Source organism: Rhinolophus ferrumequinum, chromosome 4, assembly GCF_004115265.2.
Source record: "Rhinolophus ferrumequinum isolate MPI-CBG mRhiFer1 chromosome 4, mRhiFer1_v1.p, whole genome shotgun sequence".
Taxonomy (NCBI): domain Eukaryota; kingdom Metazoa; phylum Chordata; class Mammalia; order Chiroptera; family Rhinolophidae; genus Rhinolophus; species Rhinolophus ferrumequinum.
The window spans coordinates 90,808,184-90,830,705 of NC_046287.1; the positions used below are offsets into that span (position 1 = coordinate 90,808,184).

At 39.5% G+C, this 22,522-nt stretch overlaps 1 protein-coding gene across 3 annotated transcripts in view; it reads left to right on the forward strand.

Moving 5' to 3' along the window:
* Nucleotides 1-19,036, forward strand: part of LCP1 (lymphocyte cytosolic protein 1) — an 89,676-nt gene extending 70,640 nt beyond the window's left edge. For all 3 annotated transcript variants that reach the window (XM_033104447.1, XM_033104446.1, XM_033104448.1), the window contains exons 10-16: nt 1,212-1,407; nt 3,699-3,777; nt 4,351-4,465; nt 5,336-5,469; nt 11,962-12,085; nt 14,138-14,262; nt 17,208-19,036. In XM_033104447.1, coding sequence (XP_032960338.1) covers nt 1,212-1,407; nt 3,699-3,777; nt 4,351-4,465; nt 5,336-5,469; nt 11,962-12,085; nt 14,138-14,262; nt 17,208-17,340 — 906 coding nt within the window. In that variant the 3' untranslated portion in view covers nt 17,341-19,036. The remainder of the gene's footprint in view (nt 1-1,211; nt 1,408-3,698; nt 3,778-4,350; nt 4,466-5,335; nt 5,470-11,961; nt 12,086-14,137; nt 14,263-17,207) is intronic.
* Nucleotides 19,037-22,522: the final 3,486 nt, after the last annotated feature.

A 22,522-nucleotide genomic window follows, 5' to 3' on the forward strand; every position in this document is an offset into this window, starting at 1 on the left:
TGCAAATATCAGTAAGGTAAGTGTTAAACATAGCTGAGAAAGCTGAAGGTCAAAGAAGCTAATAATTATCTCATGGCCACAGAGCCAGTACCTAGTACAGCAAGGATCTAAACCCAGGATGGCTCCAAGTTCACTCAGCCACAATCCTGCCTCACTTCATCACTGAGGGCAGTGGGAGAACAGGACTGGGCAGGACCGTGTGAGTTCTTAGAAGTGTCTGGTTTGGAGGTTCGTAAAGCAGTGAGCACAGCATGGGTGTGACTGTTGAAACTTCAGTTTTGCCACCACTTTCATATTGACCTTGAGAAATCGCCTCACTTAATATCACGAGAGTTAAATCCAACGAGTTCATTTTAAAGTTAACGCATTCCTGAATGAGAAGTAGAGCTCATGAAACGTATAATGTGTAATGTTCTCTTGTAAAGAATCGTAGGAAGAAATAATTCCAGTTTAAAGTTCTATTGTCTGAAAATGGGTGTTTTCCTAGGCTTTGGAGAGCTTTAAGAACAGTGGGCCACAATTCAAAACTTTAGTCTTTTAAGAGTCTGCTTACAAATGACTGGGATTTCTCTAGAACTACTTGAATAGACTTTTAATATGTTCATGAGTGTTTCTCAATATGAAGTCTGAAAAAGCCAAATTGATGTTATATATTTATTAGTGGCAATGGTCATCTTAAGTAACTCATCACGTTTATTTTGTTTAAGTTGCAAGTATACCAATTCAGTGTGAGATAGGTAGTTATATTAACCAGAAATTGGCAGAGGTAAATATCTTTGATGAAATGAAAATAGGAATATAATTTGTTATTGAATAAACAAACATTTTGGTAGACAAAATCTCATGAAGTCTGTACAAGAAATAATAAAAAGTAAGCTAAATAGTTAGTTGAAAATAATTAAGATCCACTTAAACAATAAATTGTAAAATCTACTGAATATCTTTAAAAATAGGACAACCCACCGTTCGTCGAAATGGTTCTGTATAGAGATGAAAGGACTCAATTACTTACCTTCTGAGATTCCTTTTACTTGTGACTTTCTGATTTGGGGTCAAGTGACCATAAGTAATAACATGCTGTTATTAAGTGTTCATTTGAAGTTAAACACTAAGGGTTTCAGTAAGATGCCCATTTCTTTTTTCTGCTAGCCACGTCTACTTTGTGTATGGAGAGCTCTGACCCAGTCTTGACACATCCTTTTTCCTTGTAGGAGAGAGATGACATCCAGAGGGCAGAGTGCATGTTGCAGCAGGCAGAGAGGCTGGGCTGCCGGCAGTTTGTCACAGCCACAGATGTTGTCCGAGGGAACCCCAAGTTGAACTTGGCTTTCATTGCTAACCTCTTTAATAGATATCCTGCCCTGCATAAACCAGAGAACCAGGACATCGACTGGGGTGCTCTTGAAGGTAAGTGGAAGCCAGTTGATGAAGAGTTTGGAAAAACATTCACAATTCTAGGCAATTCAAAATCACCTCCAAAGCAAATATAAACCCGTCACGTGTCAGGGAAGATTTGCAAACAGGTCATCAGTTCTCTGCGCATAACAAAGAGAATCAATAGTTTAATCAAGTCAATTACAAGCAGGCAGGAACAATCAAGTACTATTCTATTACATCCATTACACATAGGCTTCACCCATTATCAGAACAGTTTTAGGGATGACAGTGCATTTAATTATTAGATGAATTAATCCTGAGTTCCAAAAACCTGATTTATGTACTTAATGAACTGAGTGTTAATTCCTAGAGGCCAAAAACTGCAGCCACTTGTCATCTAAATATGATATTTAACTATACTAGGAGGTGCTCACTGAGGTTTTTGTTTTTGTTTTGTTTCTTTGAGTTGGGTTATGGGAGGCACACAATTATATTTTGAGGCAGAATCCCTGACAGTTGTATTTTGGAGACTAATGCCCTAAGATTGAACCAAAAGTGGATAGCTTTAGTCAGTTTCTCACAGGTAAAAGTGCCAGAGATGTTTATGTTTTTTCCCATCATGAATTAGTCCCAATATTGAAGCAGAAAAATCAAAACAAAATTAATGTTAAACAAGTGCTCCCACTTGCAAAGAGGGTAGCACACACTAACCTCCATGGGGACAGAAGATCCTGTACTCAGGACCCTTATGGAACTTGCCCAATGTACTTTTTCATTTGGCTGTTCATTTGTATCTTTTATAATAAACTAGTAATAGTAAACAAACTGATAATAATTTTTTTTAAAAATTAATGTTAAATGAATATTGCCAAAGGAAACAAATCCAGATTTAAAGTATTAGTTGATCCTTTTCTGCAATGTTTCATTCTCACTGGAAATGCACAAATCAATCCAAAAAAATCAATGGAAAAATCAAGCAGTGTTCCAACACTGCTGCATTTGTATTGTTTGCTAGATTGTGGTCAGGGGTCCATGCATTTTGTTGACTCCAAATATATATATCTGGCCCTCCAATCACCCATCTCCAGCAGCCTCCAGAACATCCCCCTTTGGGTCCTTCACTATTACTTAAAATTCAGCATATACAAAACAGAATTGATCATTTCTCCGTACCCCACTGACTCTCTACTCTACCCTGCACCCCATTCGCTCTTCTTTAGAAACTCTCCATTTCCATGAATCATACCACTTTTTTCTCTCCAGTCATCAAAAACCCTGGACTCCACTTTGATATCTTCCTCTTTTTCACCCCTAAATGTATTGAATCAGCAAATACTAATAATTTTTCCTGCAGATGGCTTTTCGATGGTTATTTTTCCTTTCTGCTCTTCTGGACTCATTAAATCATACACCAACTATTTCAGTAGGTTCAAGGGACCTATTCCTCCATTCATCAAGCACTTGAATGTGCCCACATGCTAGTGTCAAACACTATGTACCCCCTCTGCACATTTACTTTAAATGCATATTGCCTTACATTGCTTCTGCACACTGCTGCCAAGTGCCGCACAATACTGCGGTCATTATATTTCTGCCTTGATCAAGAATTTATTATAGTAATTTTTAAAAAGAGCCATAATGACTGACATTGTCTGTCTGATATATCAACCCAAATGTGCTACCTCGCACTTGAAGACCTCTGATTCTGGTTCCAGCCATGGATGGCCTTATCTCCACATGCTAAACAACACACATGCCCGAAAAGTCAACTCCTGATGCTTTTAATAAGACCTCGCCTGTCACTCTCTTTGTGTTCATATTTACACTCTCTCCTACTCCCATCCCTTACCACCACCCCCCAAACCTTCTCCCCTTTCCTCTTTGCTATCCAGATTTTACTAGCATTATAAGGTAAAGCTCAAATTCTACTCCCTCCAAAGTTAGCCCATACTATTCTCTCCCCATCTCAACTCAAATAGCAAATGTGTCTACCTCATATCTTAGCCCTCTAGCTTATATGTTCTCACTTTGATGCCTAAAAGTCTTGTTTTTCCAGAAAGAGTGTAAGACTTTGAGAGCCAGCCCTGAACAGTTACCCCCACACAGGATCTTGCGCACTACTAACAGATGCCACAAAAATATTTGTTGAATTGAAATGGAAAAAATTAACACAGAATAACAACCCTCATCCAAATCTGTTAGGGTTTATTTAATTAATTTTTTTTCATTCTACTTTAGTTTTTATTACAGCCTCTTTACATAAACTTTGATAAGGCATATTTTCTAGGGTCCTGAAAGATAACCAGTCTTCATTAATTTAGGTGAGACAAGAGAAGAGCGGACATTTAGGAACTGGATGAACTCCTTGGGCGTTAACCCTCGAGTCAATCATTTGTACAGGTAAGAAGATTCGGGAGTTGTCCTAATGTGAGACACCAAGACCTTGAAAGATCCCCCAAGATGTCAAATACTGCTGTGGTGTGTAATTCTCTTCACAAAATGTGTGTACCTTAGTGAGAAAGGGGAGAAGTGCCAAACTGACCTGCAGATATTGGATGTTCAGCTGAAAAACGCACTTTCATACATCAGCCTTGCTGTGGGCTTAGTACAAAATCAGCAAAAGAACAAATATACTACATGTGGCCAGTCTGTGATCTGCTCACAAACAGGCAAAACAATAAATGTTAAGTTTGTGGTCGTCTCCTATACCATTTGTTAGAGCCATATTTCTTTTTCCTGGAAGCAATATGTTTTGGCTGAAGTGCCTAGGGAGAGTCTTGTGGGGAGACCTCAAGTAAGTTCCCTCAATGTCTGAGTCAGAGTTTCTTCATCTCAAAAGATGGAGCTGCTGATAGCAATTTTCCCAAGTTGTGAATGTTCCTTGAGTTAATATTTTAAAAAGTGCCTGGCCCACTGTAGGTCCTTCATCAGTGTTGACTATCTCAAAATTCTTTTGTGTTTGTTTTTGTTCAGTGACTTATCAGATGCCCTGGTCATCTTCCAGCTCTATGAAAAGATTAAAGTCCCTGTTGATTGGAACAGAGTAAACAAACCACCATACCCCAAACTGGGGGGCAATATGAAGAAGGTAAATAATGACTCCTCTGATGTTCCAGTAAGCAGGTGAAGTCAAGCTGGCAAGAGCACCCTGTGAATACCTTATCAGGAGGCCAAACGTAGATAAGTAGTGTTTATCTAGGGATTAAATTACAGTAGAGCAATCAGAAACCTGAATAGTCTTATCAAAGTGAGTCCACTGTTTCCGTTGATTACTTACATGATTCCATGTCGAATGTCTTTAAACATTATGATGTAAAAATGCTAATTAATTAGAGCAAGCAGGGTTGCTTTCCCCCAGCAGAATCCTTATTTTAATTTTCTAAAGAATTGGAGCTTGCTACTGACAGTTTGACTTGTACAAATAGTTTGTCTAATGTCAACACCGTGGGAACACATTGTTTTATAGAAGTAGCAATGGCGTTGGCACAAACATTTCCCGTCATTTCTCATCTCTGTGACTCTTAATGATCTACGTGTAGCCACATGTCCGTCCACTATGTGCACATAGGATAAAGAATCCAGATTGTCCATGTCAATCTCTATGAGTTCAGCCATTGTAGGAATATTACGGACAGATACCTGAGCATGGCTCCCTATTTATGTAGTGTCATACAGCCACGAAAGTGTTCATGATGATGAATTCATTTTGGTTTTGCACTTAGAGAACACTATGAATATTTTTTTTTGGTGGAAATGAGAGGTTCTATTTAAGAAAAGATGGAGATTTCTTTGACTGGTTTAGAATCCTATAATTACAGAGCCAAGAGAGATGAGAGATCATTTAGTTTGACCATATTTATTTCATTTTGTGTCTCTATTTTTATTACCTTATTTTATCTGGTATTTATCACCACAGAGAACATTATATCAGATTGTTGTCCTTCCTCTTTATTAACAGCTTGAGAATTGTAACTATGCAGTGGAATTGGGGAAGAATCAAGCTAAGTTTTCCCTGGTTGGTATTGGTGGACAAGATCTCAATGAAGGAAACCGCACTCTAACATTGGCCTTGATTTGGCAGCTAATGAGAAGGTAATGGAACCCAGGGGACTGGCTTTTTATTGAGTGTATTATTAACCTAGAAAAATACTAGCAAATTTTTTGGAATGTGTTTAATCTAGTAAAACTACATTTTACGCTAACTTTAAAACAAAAAGAGTGGGTTGTTTTTTTTTAATTTTTCCTGTTAATTTATTCTTTTCAGTACTCTCAGTTTTGTTTCAGGTATTGTGAAACTCTTCCTAGGTTCATAAATATTTTAGATTGCTTTATCCTCTTAATTAATCACCCCCTTTTCATTATGAAATGACTCTCTTTATTCCTGGTAATATTCTTTTCTCTGAAATCTTTTTGTGATATTCATAGAGCTACCCCAGCTTCCTGTTAATTAGTGTTAGTGTGGCATATCTTTTTCTGTCCTTTTAAATGATTTGTGTTAATAACAGTCTTATTTTTAAAAGGGATTTTCAAAATAAAGGGGAAATATGTTACATTTACCCTTATTTTTGCCATTTCTAGTACTCTTCTTTCTGTGGTATAGATCCAGATTTCTACCTGAAAGATTTCTACTCGAAATATTTCTAATAGTGCAGATCTGCTGACAAGGAATTATTTCAGCTTCTACATGTCTGAAAAAGTCTTTATTTCATTTTCATTTTTTAAAGGTATTTTCTCTGAGTGTAGCATTCTAGGCTGATAGTTTTTTCTCAAAGATAGTGTTTCTGTCTTTTGGTTTGTACTGTTTGCAATGATAACTCTGTTGTCATTCTTATCTTTGTTCCTCTATATGTAACGTGTCTTTTTTCTCAGGCTTCTTTTAAGATTTTATCTTTATCACTGGTTTTAAATAATTTCGTTTAAATAAATTCGTTGTAATGCTTTGGTGTCTCTCATGCTTCAGGTTTGTTATGCTTCTTGAATATGTGGGTTTATAGTTTTCATCAAAAATGGAATAATTTTGGCCTTTGTTCCTTCAAATATGTCTCCTGTACTTTCCCACTCTGTTTTGGGGAAACTCCAGATACACATATATTTGGTCATTTGAAGTTGCCCCAGAGTTGATTGATGCTCTATTCATTTTTCTCCTCTGTGTTTCATTTTTTTTTCTCTGTATGTTGCATTTGAGATAATTTCTATTGCTTTGTATTCAGATTCATTACTCTCTTCTGCAATGTCTAATTTTCCATTATATGTTTATCCTAGACATTATACTTTTTGTGTATAAAAATTTGATTTAGGTCTTTTTGGCATCTCCAATACTTTGTCCTCTACCTTCTTGAATCTATGGAATATAATTATAACAACTTATTTTTTGGTCTGTTTCTATTAATTGATTTTTATCCTCATTATGGGTCAGATTTTCCTGCTTTTTGCATGCCTCCTAATTTTTTATTGTCTATAAGACATTGTGGATTTTACCTTGATGTGTGCTGGATATTTCTGTTTTCCTTGAAACATTCTTGAATTTTGTCCTGGGATGCAGTTAAGTTACTTAAATGCAAGTGATCCTTTGAGGGTTACTTAAAACCTTAATTAGTCTTGAGCTAATTTTATATGTCAATAATGAGATCATTTCTTCTAAGTACTTTATTTGATGCTCCATGTATCATGAGGTTCTTCAGCTCTGACTGGTGGGAACCAAATTATTTCCAGCCCCATGTGGCTCCAAGAATTGTTCTGCCCATTCATTTCTGATAGTTCTTTTCCCAGCCTCTGGCCGTTTCCTCACATGTATGCACAGAGTTGTACTCAGCTAAAGACTTGAAGCAAACCCTCTGGAGATCTCTGGAGCATTCTTTCTAGATGACTGTCCTTTACAGGCATCTCTCTCCTCTCTGGTATTCTGTGCCACAAATTCTAGGCACCGTGGCTTCCTTGAGTTCTCAACCCCTCCCCTCAACTCAGGGGGACCTCCATGCTCTGTTTGGGTTCTCTTTCCCTGCACAGCAGCCTGGAAACTTTCCATGCAATAAGCTAGGACAATCTCAGAGCTCACCACGTTTGTTTTCCTTCTTTCAGGGACCATTGTTTTGTGCTTCCAGTTGTCCAATTTCTGAACAACAGTGTTTCATATGGTTTTTTCACTGTGTTTTAAGTGTTTAAGGCAGAAGGGTAAATCTGATCCCTGTTACCTCATCATGTCAAGAAGCAGAATTTTCTGTTCTGATAGTTCTTTAAAAGAAAACTTTAGATATATTTTAGAGCTGAGTATAAACTTGATTAATATGAGAGCTATATGATGATATTAGTAAACAATAGTGGAATGTAATAAGATGCACAAATAGAAAATAAATTGTAAGAAAAATAAGCAATTTTTGGTACACAAGTATTTTTAGAAGAATTTTAGAGAGCAAATCTGTAAGTATAAAATACTTTCCTTTTCAATGCTTTGCTCTTTCCCCCTGTACTGAGAACTCTGACCAGGCAGAAGTCTGACATCACTTAATTAGAACCTGTGTTAGTGTGACTTAATTCATTTGTCTACCTGGAAGGAAGAAAACCACATGTCACATTATCTTATGTCTAACAAGGTCATGACAACAACAACATCTGTGGTGTCCCTAGGCACTTCAGCCTTGTCCCCAAGCCACTGTCTGCAGATCCTTCTACTCATAATGGTCCTCAAAGTAATTATGTCTGTGTTTCCAGGTGCTGTAGGGTAATTAGAAGAAGCGATCACAATAGATTTCACTACCTGATTCACATTTCCTTTATCAAGCATAGTGCTCTATTACTTATTTCTAAACTTGAAGATGAAATGCTGGTCTGGCACAGAAAACTCCAGAGCTAAAGAAACTTCAGCTCTATCTTTTATTTTACTTCATATATCTAGAACATTACTGAAAGTTTCCAAGGGCCTCAAGAATGCTCACCAGTGTATTTTCAGAAACTGTGTTTGAACTATTCTCTGTTGTCTTTTTACATGTGTTTTTAATTTTTAGCAGACTGACTTTAGATACTGATTGCTTTGAAAACCAAAGCAAAAATCTTTTTAGTTGCAAAAGTTAAATTGACTTCTGGGTTTGAATATAAAATAATCTTTCCTATTTTTTGTTTTAATGATTAAAGAAACTCAGGCCAACTTTATTCTCTTTTGAATTTCCTAATATCCGAAAATCACCTTATAATATAATCTCTGTTGTGGAAGTTTTATAAAAATGTGGCCCAAAGTAATACTTTATGGCTGGGATACATACGATAAGGTCTAGTCTGCTGCTGCTGTTGCCGCCTGGTTAATAAGTTAATATTTCTCATGAATGTTTACTAAGAATTTTACATGTAATAAAGTAGAGAGAGAAATACATTACTGTTGAAGGTGATGAAATGACTGATAATTATGTAAATGCCACCAGAAGGGAGTTTTTTCGCTGTGTGTTACACATTAACAGCCCTATTAAATTTACAGCCAGTTCTAGCTGGAATTTATTTCATTGGATTGCAGAGATATGCTAATTTGGTCGTTTATCTGAGCAATAAATGGCATGTCAATTTTTCCCCCTAAAAACAAATGAGAGATGTGTACTTAAACTTCCCTTTCCCCTTCAGTAGCCTGGAAATCATTCTCAAATTGGAAAGCTGGCAAATAGTGTGTGTATAAATTTGGAGACGAGAGCCTGAAACAAGCAGGCTGCTGGCAGACAGTGATGCTGGTTAGACTCCAGCAAATGAACAGAGTGGCAAATGAGGGGATTCTCCCCAAATCATATGGGCTGTGGACAGTGAATTTGGGATAGGTTCTTGGAAAACCGAACACCAAGATTTGTCCTTCTGGTTCAAATGTTAAGTAAATCAAACAAATGTTGGAAGGCAGGAAAACAAACAAGTAATGACCACAACCTGTCCAGTATCACGCACGCACATGTCATCAGTTCTCTTTTGTTGAATGAAGCGCTGGCTGAACCTCGAGCTCTCAATGCTGTTTCATTTTGACAAAGGGCTTTTCAGCGCAGCACAGTTTGGCAAACCAGTGGTACTGGGGGCTCGTCTGGAGAGTTCCATTTAATAGTAGCACAGTTGCCCCCAAACATGTTTGATGATATGGAATATTTCACACGGAAAATCGTAGGTAGACACAGGCCAAATCAATTTCTGTTTTAAATTTTGGATCTATAGTTAGTGCTTAGAGTTGAAGCTCGAACCTAATTCTACCCTTTCCTCCCTTCGTTGTTGCCATTGTACTTATAAACAGGTATCTGGTGCCATTTTGAACCCCTTCCTCTCCCATGAGTTGGCAGAAGGACAACTCTGTGCCACCATAAAGAGTTGTTCTCAGACCCCTGAAAGCAGCCAGCTGCCTCCACTATTTTCTGCACCTAAGTTTCCCCGTCGTTTAGAGGCATCAAAACGCACTGTGTCTGTCCACTTGAGAATATCAACAAAGTAGGCTGGGACTCTTGACACAGACAAGTGAGAATTCAGTCCTGAGATGAGTGAAGCTGCTAGACAATTAACCTGAGTTTGTTTTCATCAGGCTATATATATTTAGACATGACCTAAGGAAGCAAGCACGAATGTACCATTCCTTCATGAGTTTACTAGGCAGAGATGCTAATAACTGAATATACATGCTAACTATCAAGAGACAAGTAGCCAGTTATGTCATAAAACATCATTATTACAAACAAATCAAAACTAGGGCCTTTTTCCAAACTAGGGATAGTTTGAAAATCTACCTGGACCTTAATCACATTTGTACTCATTAGTCCTTGCTTAGCATTTCGGTCCCATTTTTGGACCCAGACTAAGCATCAGTCATTTTGACTTTCTCCTTGTTTTCTCTGGGAGAACGCTTTCTATTTATGTCACCCACCATTCCAGTCCTCCATGTACTGGATGCTGAATATATACTAGGCACTCTGCTAACCCCTGAAAACACCATGAACAGGGTTAAGGATTCCATCTGCGGGGACATGGTAGGCAGACAGAGACAGGCACATCGACTTCATCAAAAGTTCTGGGCAACAGGTTGGAACTAAGTGTAATAATGATTGATACACAGTATGGGTGGGGAAAATGATGCTTGAGCTAGGAATTGTTCAAAGAATTAGAAATCATTTGCCAGAGAACTTAGCTGAGTCACCGAGGCAAGGAGGCAGGAAACAGGAGGACGCATATGTGGTGAGGGAGCTGCTGCTCGTTCTGGGAGGTGGAAGCATGCGTGTGTGTGTCCACGAGGGGATAAGGCCCTCGTGGCATAAGGAATCAGAGACCTACTGAGAAGAGACTCTAGGGCCAAATTGTAAAGGGCCTCATGTGCCATTCTAAGAAATTGGACCTGTGTTCTATGGGCCGTGGAGAGTCACTTTAAATGACATGACCATAACTGTACTACAGAAAGGTAATTCTATGAAGAAGAGAGACAGAACAAAAAGGAGCCAGTTGATTTAAGGGCATATGAGGAGGTATACTTTGAGAGGACTTTGATATCAGATTGGTGAACATGAATATCTATCGATATAGATATAAAGATATAAATATAGATATATATCTGCAGAAGCCCTTTTCCTACCCACCTACAATGATGAGAAGGTGCTATACCTGGAGGAAGTAGGGCATCACTCCTATTTCAGAGATTAAACTTGCAACCCATGTGGAAAACTCTGGGATAATTGTGTTTTTCGTAGAAACAATAACTGGAAGAGGACACCCGATGGATTATGTAAGCAGAATCCAGGTACCCCACTGGAGGGTGACCTCATTTAGGTAGGCCCTCCCTCCAGACGAGACTCAATGGCAGGATACCTCAGTTTCAGAGTGCACAGCAGCATGCTGCAACGCTAGCCCTGAAGGTCTTTCACGGGGAATTTGACCCTCTTCTGCAAGCCTGAACCTTGAGGCCAACAAACCTGTCCAACTGCTTGGCTTTCTGCTGTGGATTTCCCCTTTCAGAGGGAGTAGCTTTAGGAAATGGTGAATCTTCTCTGTTCCATGAAATTTTTGAAGCACCTTCTTAAAAAATGTTTTCCAAACAAACCCAGTTCTCATAACAGTATGTATCTAATGTGATTCTTACTCTCAGGTTGGAGATTAACTTTGGTTTCTATTTCAAAGTGAACTTCAGGATGAGGTATTCCTAATATTTCTACTTCTATGATAAGAGAAGGAAACTCTCTTGTTTTTCTCCTACAATATTTTGGCTACTTGGGCTTTCCTAACATTGAATTGGTCCTTGATTTTTATGGTTCCTTTAAGAAAAGCGTTACTGGTTCAAATCTGTTGGTTTGTTTTCTTTTCCTTGCTTCTTTTCTCATCTGCATTCTCTTCCTACCCAGAGTAATGACAGTGCTTAGAAGGAGGTATTTGCTCTGCATCTCACTCTAATAACCACAGAGTTACATTTTAAGTTCTCCTGAAAGGAACTAATATATGTTTATTTTCTTTTCTCCCCTCACTACAGTAGTGGTGTCCACGTTATCTTCTGTGACATACCTAGAAAGAGAAGAACATTATCTACCCTAGCTACTTCCTGTGATACTGAATTCTTTAGCAACTTTTCTTCAGTAATCATTCTTGATTTTTGTTCAGGTACACGCTGAATATTCTGGAAGAAATTGGAGGTGGGCAGAAGGTCAATGATGACATTATTGTCCAGTGGGTGAATGAAACATTGAAGGAAGCAGGGAAAAGTTCATCGATCTCTAGTTTCAAGGTAACATTTTTAGTTACTGCTTGTGATCACCTAAACTGTATGCTTCAAGTTATTGTTTTCTCTCTATTTTAAAGGGACCATCAGTGTGAGGTATTTGAGGCTCCCCACCCAATTTTAATTTTGCTTGAATGACCCATTGTTGTTTTGATGTTCATAAGCCATTTAACTGACAAATTTCTTTCACTTTCGCCTGTAATAATTAATTTTTAAAACCCATAGTTTTTTACACGCCATTTCAGGCATTTTTCTTCCAAAGTAACATAAAATATGATAATTTTTAAATGTGCACCTCTCTATGATTCAGATTGTTAACATTATGCTGGTGAAATGTAAAATGCTAAAAGAGCTCTTATGCGGTGTTTTCTGAGAAAAGGTAGTAGTTGTGTACTTGCGTCCAAATCCCATTTTTATTAATAACAGCATTAGCTTTTGTTAAATTTCTTAGCTCATGTTTCACACATTAACTGATTCCTTCCTCAAGGGACCTGTGCATGTTATAATGTTTGTGCCATCTTAACTGCATTTTCTGGTTTAAAGGTCAAGATTACCAGGAGAGACCCCTTCAGAGTTGTAGTAACAGGGTCGGTGAGGCATTCATCATGATATCAATCCTATGCTTCCAAATCAAGAAAAAATTAAAATCTCTCCCCACCAGAAAGGGCAGAAGGTATCTCTGGGTGGGGCTATACCAGGAGCCCCCACTCCCAGTGAGCTCATCACAGATAACAGCCACCGCTGTTCCCCCTCCAGCTTACCATTCAGTCTGGATTGCTGAGCAGAGGTAGGAGCGAAGGCTGGTAACAGATGTGAGCAAGTTCTTCCAGAAAGAGATTTGGAAAGGTGCTGAAGAACGGAGGAGAAGGGCACACTCCATATGGAATGTGCTCTGAGTACCATGGTCTCCTCATTTGTAGTGTCTCATTTTATCTTCACAGACATTGTGAAGTCAGCTTTCCTGTTTTCCTCATTTCATAGGAGAGGAATCTACGAGTAAATAAAAATGGACCCATTATATTTTTAAAAAATATTATTCCACCTATACAGAGGACCAGTGCTAGAGACTTAGCATCTTACAGGTGTCCTATGCTTTGTTTCTTGCTTGGAATTCATCCTGATTTGGACCCTCAAGGTATGAAGTGTTTGGACTTGACTGTGGTAAGGTGGAGACAAGCAGTTGCCTCTCCATGTCTTCACTCACAGGTCCCCAAGAGAGAGGAGAACCGATGGTGCAGAATTTTATGTGTTCTCACCTTAGAAACATTCATAGCTCTAAGTGCGACCAACAAAATGTTTAAAAATGCCAAAGAGCGAGCCCAGGATTTTCACTCGGAATGCCTGGGTTCAAATCCCAGCTCCACCACTTATCAGCAAGTCCCTTCACCTCAGAAACTGCCTTTACTAACTGTAAATTGAATTTGGATGCCCACCTCTGTGGCGACAAGTGAATTAACTTACTAAAAAGTGCTGAACAAACTGTGAGACATCAACGAATATTAGTTACTGTCATTGCCTTTAATCACATAATTGCCATCACTGTCTCCCTGGACCTATGGATTCTTTTCTTTCCTTGAGGTCCCCAAGAAAGGAGCATTTCCTGAAGCTCCTATACAACTGAGCCCTATCACTCTCCCTGCCCATCCCCTCTGGGCTGTCCCCCCAAAAGGAAGCAAGGTTTCTTCTAATTGGTTTCCCCTTTCTGGTTTCTTTTTCAAGTCATCCCTTCCTCTACTCATAACCAGTAGTTACATTAAACATATTATTTTTCAACCTCTCTACATTTCTCTAGTTGTGCTTCCTTTCATTCCCTCACTATTTGAGATTGACTCCCTGCCCGTTGGCAGAGAATGGGTTTTCTCTGCTTAGTGAGCCCAGGATGCTGCTGATTCCTCTACAGAAACTACAGTTGATTTGAACACCATGTGCAACACTGTGGCATTTCCCAGACCAAGCTATATATATGTCATATTTAAGAGGAAAAAACCACCCATCCTTTGAGCAAAATAGAAGTAATTTGGGGACATGCTGATAAAATCCACCCTTCTCTCTGTGCAGGACCCGAAGATTAGTACAAGTTTGCCTGTTCTGGATCTCATCGATGCCATTCAACCAGGTTCCATTAACTATGACCTTTTGAAGACAGAAAACCTGAACGATGAAGAAAAACTCAACAATGCAAAGTATGTAAATAAACCTGAGGTTAGGGCGGGAAGGACCCAACTGGCAACTTCATACGTCTAAAGTCCATTGCTTGTGCCTTTGTGCAAACACTACTTTCCCTATTGATGTTTTTTCTTCTCATGACTTGAGTCCCATCATTACTTTAGATATTGCGCAATAGTGGTTTAAGTCTCCTAGTGTTAGAGGGAGCGAGACAAAAAACAGCAAAAATATTCTTCCAATTGATAAGCAAGGCCTATAGTTTCATAAAACCAATTTTCTAATCATAATCTATAGGAGATTTTTCTAAATAGAATTTGTACATGGCAGGCCTGAATATAAATAGCCTTTTTGTGAATATCCATGGATGTGAATGAACAGGGGTGGGGTTGAAGACCACAGTCTTCACCAGCTTGGAAGCAGCTGCCATTTGCTATTCGGTGTAGAGAGAGAGGGTCAGCAGACTAAAGTCTGTCAGCCAGATTTGGCCTGTTGTATGCTTTTATAAATAAAGTTTTATTGAAACACAGCTATGCTGATTTATTTATATATTTTCTATAGCTGCTTTCCTGCTGCAACGGCAGAGCTGAGTAATTGTGACAAAGCCCACATAGTCTACTATTTACTATCTGGTCCTTTATGGGAAGTTTGCTAACCTCTACTCTAGTGAGGTGTCTTTCTCAGAGCAGAATGTATTGCTTTCCTAGGGCTACCATAATAAAATGCCATAAACAAGGTGACTTCCCTGAAATTTAGTCTCTCACAGCGTGGAGACTTCAAGTCCAAAATCAAGGTGTCAGCAGGCTTGTTTCCTTCTGAGGGATCTAAGGGAGAATCTGATCCCCACCTCTCTCCCACCTCCTGATGGTGTTTGGTCAGCAATCCTTGGCTTATGGAAGCATCACTCCACTCTCTGCCACATCGTCACATGGCCTCTCCCCTGTGTGCGACTTCACATGACTATCTTCCCTCTGTGTGTGTGTCTGTGTCTCTTCCTCTTTTCTCATAAGGATACCAGTCATACTGGATTAGGGCCCCAAACTATTCCGGCACGGCCTCATCGTAACTAATTACATCTCAAACAATCCTATTTCCAAATGAGATCAGAATCTGAGGGGCTAGGGGACAGAGTTTCCACATACATTTTTGGGGAGAAACAATTCAACCCATACACAGGTTCAGAGTTAACAGAGACTAGTGCCCAGCAGCCCTGATATATATATATATATATTCCACAGTGGGTGTGAAAAAATGTATACACATTTTAAGAAAGGAAAAAAACTATTAAAATTGTAATACTCAATATATACCAATAACAAAAGATGAATACGAGTCATGTTTGACTTCTGCAATTACAAGAGGTGCTCAAAGTGTTTATCATCAACGTCCAGACACTTCTGATTACAGCGAACTACTGCTTGAGCAACATTGACTGAAGTGTCCACTTGTATACATTTTTTTTTTGCACCCCCGGTATAGCCTAACAGTGCCCTTCCCTCTGTTCCCAATTGGAAAAGTGGGAACCTGTGTTTCTGCTATGCTAGTATTTAGCACAATCTAATGGAGAGAAGATAAATAATTACATGGCAAATTACAATAATGTGTGATGGGTGGTATAAAAGGGGAAGTACAGGGTGCTGTGAAGGGGACAGGAAGGAAACTAAAGCTATGCTGAGCAAATAACATCGATGCTGAGATGGATCGGAAAGACAAGTAAGAAGGAGCTAGACAGGTGAAGGATGTAAGAAGAATACTCCAAATAGAGGAAAGAGCATGTATGAAGACCCAGAAATTTAAAAAAATATAAAAAAAGACCTTGAGGCTCGATGTTCCTGAGGGACGTGATTAGTTTTAAGGAACTTGCCCAAGGTTTTACAACAATTAAATGATTCTGCTAAGATTCAAAGTTTGACTTTAGAGCCCTGGCTCCTAAACTCTGTCCTGTAAGGTCAAGATATACAATTACTTAAAAGCAGGTAAAAGGAATTATACAAAATTCTAAAAGTGCTTATGGTGGCAATGTTGTGCATGATTTTTTTGAAGCTCTATTTCCTAATTTTTGAACAATTTTCCCTTTCTATATTATAATGAAAAATACATTGTATTTAATTATAATGAATATAGAGGAAGTGGTTGAGAGATGGATAAGGAGAAAGAATGGAGATTACTCTAGCCTGATGCTCTTTTAATTTGATCCATAAATTATGAGTAAAGTTAGTTTAGGGGAGCAGAGGGAGTGCTGGAGCCCTAGGTGGAATGGAGAACCCCTGGAGTAGTCATTGTAAGAAGTTACTAGGTAATAAATGAAGTTAGTAGAAGAACTGATGGGTAATAATATGGGCTCATTTGAAAATAGATTACAACTAATAAAAATTATCTTCATATAAATATAAATAAAGCACAAATGTTCTAATATAGCTATGATTATTTTGTGTGAAAAATGTGTAATATAATACCCTGGTTATTCTAGTATTATAGCAACAAATATATATATTTGTTGGAATGGGACAAGGAATGAAAGAGTTGATGTGGAAGATCCAAGTATTACAGATGTGTTTCCCTTTTTTTCCTTGTAAATATGTTTCTGTAGTTGAAATATAGTTTGCACACTTTTCCTAACATACATTCTTGTTCGGTTTGATGACTTTTTCTGCTGCTATATAACCCAAGACAATACTCATGGTATAGGCATCAAAAGTGGCAAGAGGTAGGAAGATCTCTAGGACAGACAATAAATTCCATAGGCTAGACTGCAAGTCTGATGGAGTCAGGAGTTTGTGGGGCCAAGATTTGCCCACAAAAGTGGGAGGATGCCAGTGACTGGCGCTAGTCATACCAGGGGTGTTGTAGATAGTATATCGTAGTATACAGTATATAAAAATGACCATAACTATGATCCTGAGGGGACCCCTTTATACTTTTGTTGCTCTGGCTCTCCTCATTCTTCCTCTTTTTTCCCTTTAAGGTATGCCATTTCTATGGCTCGAAAAATTGGAGCAAGAGTATATGCCCTTCCGGAAGACCTGGTTGAAGTGAACCCCAAAATGGTCATGACAGTGTTTGCTTGCCTCATGGGGAAAGGAATGAAGAGAGTGTAAGGCCCAGTGGGTGAGGCTGGAGGTGGCACACTCATTCCTGACTGCTCAGCTGCACACGCTCCCAGGAAGCACGGAAACAATTCAAGCCATTCCAAAGTTTTCAACTTGGTGACATTATACAAGATTCCAAAACGTGTATGCTTATTCATCCAGGTAGCCTCTCCTGTATTTGACAAAAAGTGTTTCCTTCTTTGCAGAAGACTCAACCTCTTACAAATATTTTTTTATCATTGAATTTATTGCTTCTTTGGAAATCTAGAGAAAAAAATAACTTATTTTCCAGACACTGTTCCTGCTTGCTGCCATTAGTCAAGTATAGAAGCTGCCGTGTTATTAATTTTAACATAATCTTTCAAACAAGCTTAATGTGGCTGCATTTTTGTAAGGTGAGGGCCATCAGAGGGGATCATCAACCCAGTCCTACAGCCTGTTTCTGGAGGCCAACATTTGATATATGACAAACCTCTATTTTTGTCCTTCTCCTACACTCCATCTCCCTGTGACATTGCTCTCCACCCTCTCAGAACTATGCCTTCTCTAGCCTACCTCTGTAGGCCATCCTTATCTCTGAGCCATTTGGAGAATTGACAAATCAGTCAGGCTGTTGTGTCCCAAAGTGTCTCTGGCTTTTCCTCAGAACTGTCTTCCCACATGTTATCAGTTTTTGTTTTATCATCAAATAGGAAAGCTTCTGGTTTTTTACCCAGGATTTGGGCTCAGACCACGTGTAACACCTTGAATACTGCGCCTTCAGGTAGATTCTTAACTCTTGGTTAGACCCAAGGAGTGTGTAATTGAGCAGCAAACCACGAGGGGGCAGTGTGGAGCCGTAACAAAGCAGCAGTCCTTTGGTGCGGCCTCTAAGTATTCAGGCCGGCATGTTAGGCCTGGTTATTGTGGAATGGCTAAATATCTGGTGACTGGGAACAATCTGCTTTGCCTTCGTTCGCTCTTAGATCTTAGTGTATCTGATTGCTGCCGGGCCGTATTATCAACGTTTACTGTTTTGGTACTGTAGAAACTTTTTACCACCCCCAAACTCCCAGGGGACAATACGTGCCACTAAACAGGCCCCACCTCATTGCCACCCACCCCATGTCTCACACACACACACACACACACACACACACACACTCACACACACACACACACACACCAGCCATACCTAGTCAGATGTCAAGCTGGATAAGAATTACCTGAGTTGCTTTACGAAGAGCTAATTTACTGGATATTTAAAGAATTCCAAAACAAAACCAGAGGAACAGTGTGAATTTAAGCAGCCATAACAGAATATACAATTTCCATGACAATCTACCAAAGGCTAAAAAGCAACAGAGCATTGTAAACCAACAGTAGACTTTATCTAGCGTGCTAAAAGGGCTCACCAATGAGGCATCTTCTTCAGGGGTGGTATGTTATGGAACTTAGCCATTTTTCAAAGCAATTGAAATGCATCGCCCTGCATCTGCTCCTTGGCAGTGGTCTCAGGAAGCCAGTATGTGGCTTCTCCCTGCCCATAACCTGTATTTCTGCAGTATCTGAATGCAAAGTGTCTGGCTTTGTCTTAATCCGCACTTAACGCAGCCTCAAATGATTATCCTCCGTCTGCCTCCAGGAAGAATGTTACTGCCTTAATGGAAAATGAAGCTAAAATAATGTTCACGATCTCTCCAAATAAAATGTTCCTTATATTGGATGTCCTTTGAAGGTTTCGTAACTTACTAATTCATTCAGCCAACATGCATTGAATGCCTAATATGTGCCAGGCACTGAGCAAGGTTTTGGGAATATGCCCATAAATGAGACAGGCATTGCGCTCAGCCAATCAGAAAAGAGGGGTGTTAAATAAATAAACTGACAGGTGTGCTAAGTGATTAATAAGGCAATATGAGACTGGAGTTTATAACAGAGGAAACAATCTAAGGAGAAATATTTCGGCTGAAAACTGAAGAGTAATTGGAGTTAGTTCGACAAAGGCGAGGCCAAAATTAAAGTTGAGACAAAATATTCTCAGAAACACATTGAACCCAGTTGTGAATAAAAGCCTGACTTGGGGATTGATGCACGACGGTTTCTGGAGTGATTTGAGAAGGTATCTTTTGGGGGGCAGTGCCAGAGGTCTCCTCGCTAGTCTGTCTGGGCCTGACTTTGGCAGTTCGGGGTGGGAAAGGAGAGTGGGAGGAGGGAGATATGCTGAGAAATTCTGCTGTGACCTGCTTCCTCTCTGGTGGGCTGCTGTGACAGAAAAGCATCTACTTGGTTCTGACCTGCTGAGGCGCCACAGATGCCCACAGCTGCTAGGAAGCTAGGCTTCTGTGCTTAAGCTCTGCTACCTGGCTTCAGCAGCAGCTTTTTGGTGATGGCATTTTCCTGGTCAGAACAATCCTGCAACTTCTACACTTAGGAGGTAACTGCCTTCCGTACATATTTAGAAGTTACAAATAGTGTTTTTTTGTGCAAAACTACACTGAACAGACTCAGGATAGCAGGATAACTACTCTCAAGGAAAGAAAACAGACTCTCTTGAAGAAGAGAAGCAATCTAAGCACGATTATTTTTCTAAATTTGAAAGTTTATTGCTATATTTTACATAGTCCAAGTACAGCATTAGAAATTAAAATTGTGCCAAAGGGTCTACAATGGAAGGTAGGCTCCCTTCCCACCCCCAGTGTCCAGTGGTGTGTCTGAAGCTGGCTCATATCAGCTCACTGAAGCCAATTTTGTGAACCTATTGTTAAACCATTGTTCACTTGAAATTACATCGCAGATACAATCAAACTCTACAAATAGGGTTTTTATTTTACTCTCTAGAGAGCTATGTTATCAACCCACAACTACCCCTGTCCCAGTCCTCCAGTTCCCTTCCTAGTCAGCAACTACTGTTACCATTTGTTGTGTATCGTTATAGAAACATTCCCTGCACATATTACACACACACACACACACACACACACACACACACCTCTTTATAACAAATATTAGCATACTATACACATCATTCTGAGTCTCACTTTTTTCACTTAACATCATATCTTGTAGAATGCTCCATATAGACCCACTTCAATTTTTTCAACAGGTGCTTAGTATTCTATTGTATGAGTGTGTCACACTATATTTAACCAGTAGCTTATAAATATTTAAGCTGTTTAAATAGTTTGCCACAGCAACTAAGACCACAGTGAGTAACATTATACTCACTTCTTGTGCACAGAACGTTAATTTTAACTTGACAGGTACTTATCAAGTTTTTGCCCTTGCAAAGGTATTGAACATTGGATAGTAAAACATAGATCCTCTTAAGTTTCCTCAAATTATTTAACAAAGAACCTTGAGCTGGGGCAGCCCCCCAAGCTGATCCCAACTTCTCCATTTATTGTCTAATGAAGCATGTTAATCCAGCAAGAAGACAATGTGCATACACACACACACACACACACACACACACACACACACACAAACGTAACAAGAAACAGAATGTGATAAATGCTATAACAAATTTGTAAATACAATTTGGGAGCTCAGGGGGAAAATTAACTCTGAATGAAGGATTCACGAAAGTTTTGTTCTGACCTTTGGTCACTTGGATTAAATGCTGGCAGTGCTTTCTTAGTGAATTTGACTTTGTTTTGCCCAGTACATTCCTGCCAGTCTCATGATCCAGAAATCACAACTAATGCTCAGAACAAGTTAACAGCGTTGACTGATCATCTTGTGAAATCTAGTCACTTTGACAGTTTCCTAATAAAATTCCAGTAATTAAACTCTCAGCTGCCAAAGACTGCTTTTACTAAGTGTCCTCCTCGTTTTCTGAAAGACAGGGTGTGGGGACAGAGTCCCAGAGAGCAGTTTCCAGGCTCTCGGCCTCACATGGAAAGGTGCTGGCTCGGGTAGTAGATGGCCATCAGCTGTGACTAGTTGGCCATCAGCTGTAACCAGTTAGCCATTAGTCACTAATATAACTGCCGTGGCTGAGCCAGCAAGTGCAGATGGCAACTAGCAAGGGTTGGTTGGCAGAGAAGTGGACGGTGGATTGTGGATTGTGTGGCTTCTGCTTCCTATGTCTCCAACCAGCCACCAGCGAGAATATAACGGTATGAATCCCCTATCCGTGGCTCCGTGGGTATTCTTTTTTGGCCTCACCATATCCCGCGTTCTTATGTGGAGAGCGGGACCAGAGTCCCCGCATGACACAGAGTTTACCAATTGAGTCTATGCATGGGTGATCAAAAAATGTGTAAATGTTTTCTCTTGTCTAAAGTCTACATATATTTAATAACCCACCATATGTGAGGCATAAAAACAGTCTAGTTAATACCCACTATCTTACCACTAACAAATCAGGGACAGGTTGGCAAAATGGTAGTTTTATGTTATCTGGTATGTCAGAATTAGGGAGTTCCATTTAAACAAGTACCACCTGGTGAGCTTGTTAAAACACACATTTCCAGATCCCTCCTTGAGATTCAGTGCCTATAGGGCTGTTGTGCCCAAGAGTCTGCATTTTCCACAAACATCCTAGGAGATTCCATGACTCACAGACCACCCTAGTTCAGATGAGCTCTTCTCAACCCTGTCTTCACATTAAAATCATCTCAGGAACTTTAAAAAAATGCTAATGCCCATTCCCCTCCCTCCAAGTTCTGATATACTTACTTGATCTGAGGTGCAACCAGGGCAGCTGGATATTTCAAAGATCACTACATGAGAATGGGTGGCCTATAGGCTGAGGTACTCTTCAAAGCGCAGGACGGTGAAGCATCCTAAAAAGTGGAGAGACCAACAAGAGGGAGTGGCAATTTAGAAAGGGGGAATGAAGGGATGGAAATTTCCAAAGGCAAACCTTGCTTCACAATTTAACCATCCAGTCAATATACGTTTGCCTGTCTGGGTGCCATGTGACCCTCTTGGTGTCCCACGTCTCCATCTTGCTAGCCAAAGCAAGGGAATCGGAACCTTGGAAAGAGTTCTCTGCTCTCAAGCTTCAAATCCCCCTCCTCAGTGGATTCTGAGATGGCACCATTCTTCCCAGGGAGGAAAACACAAGGGGCCAGATACATCAAACCTTTGTGCAAATTATAAAACTGCTTCTCTCTCCACGAATAAACATGAGAGAGAATGTGTGGAGGGATAATAACACTTACCAATTAGGTGTCTTCGACCTCCCAAGATTATGTAGCTTTCA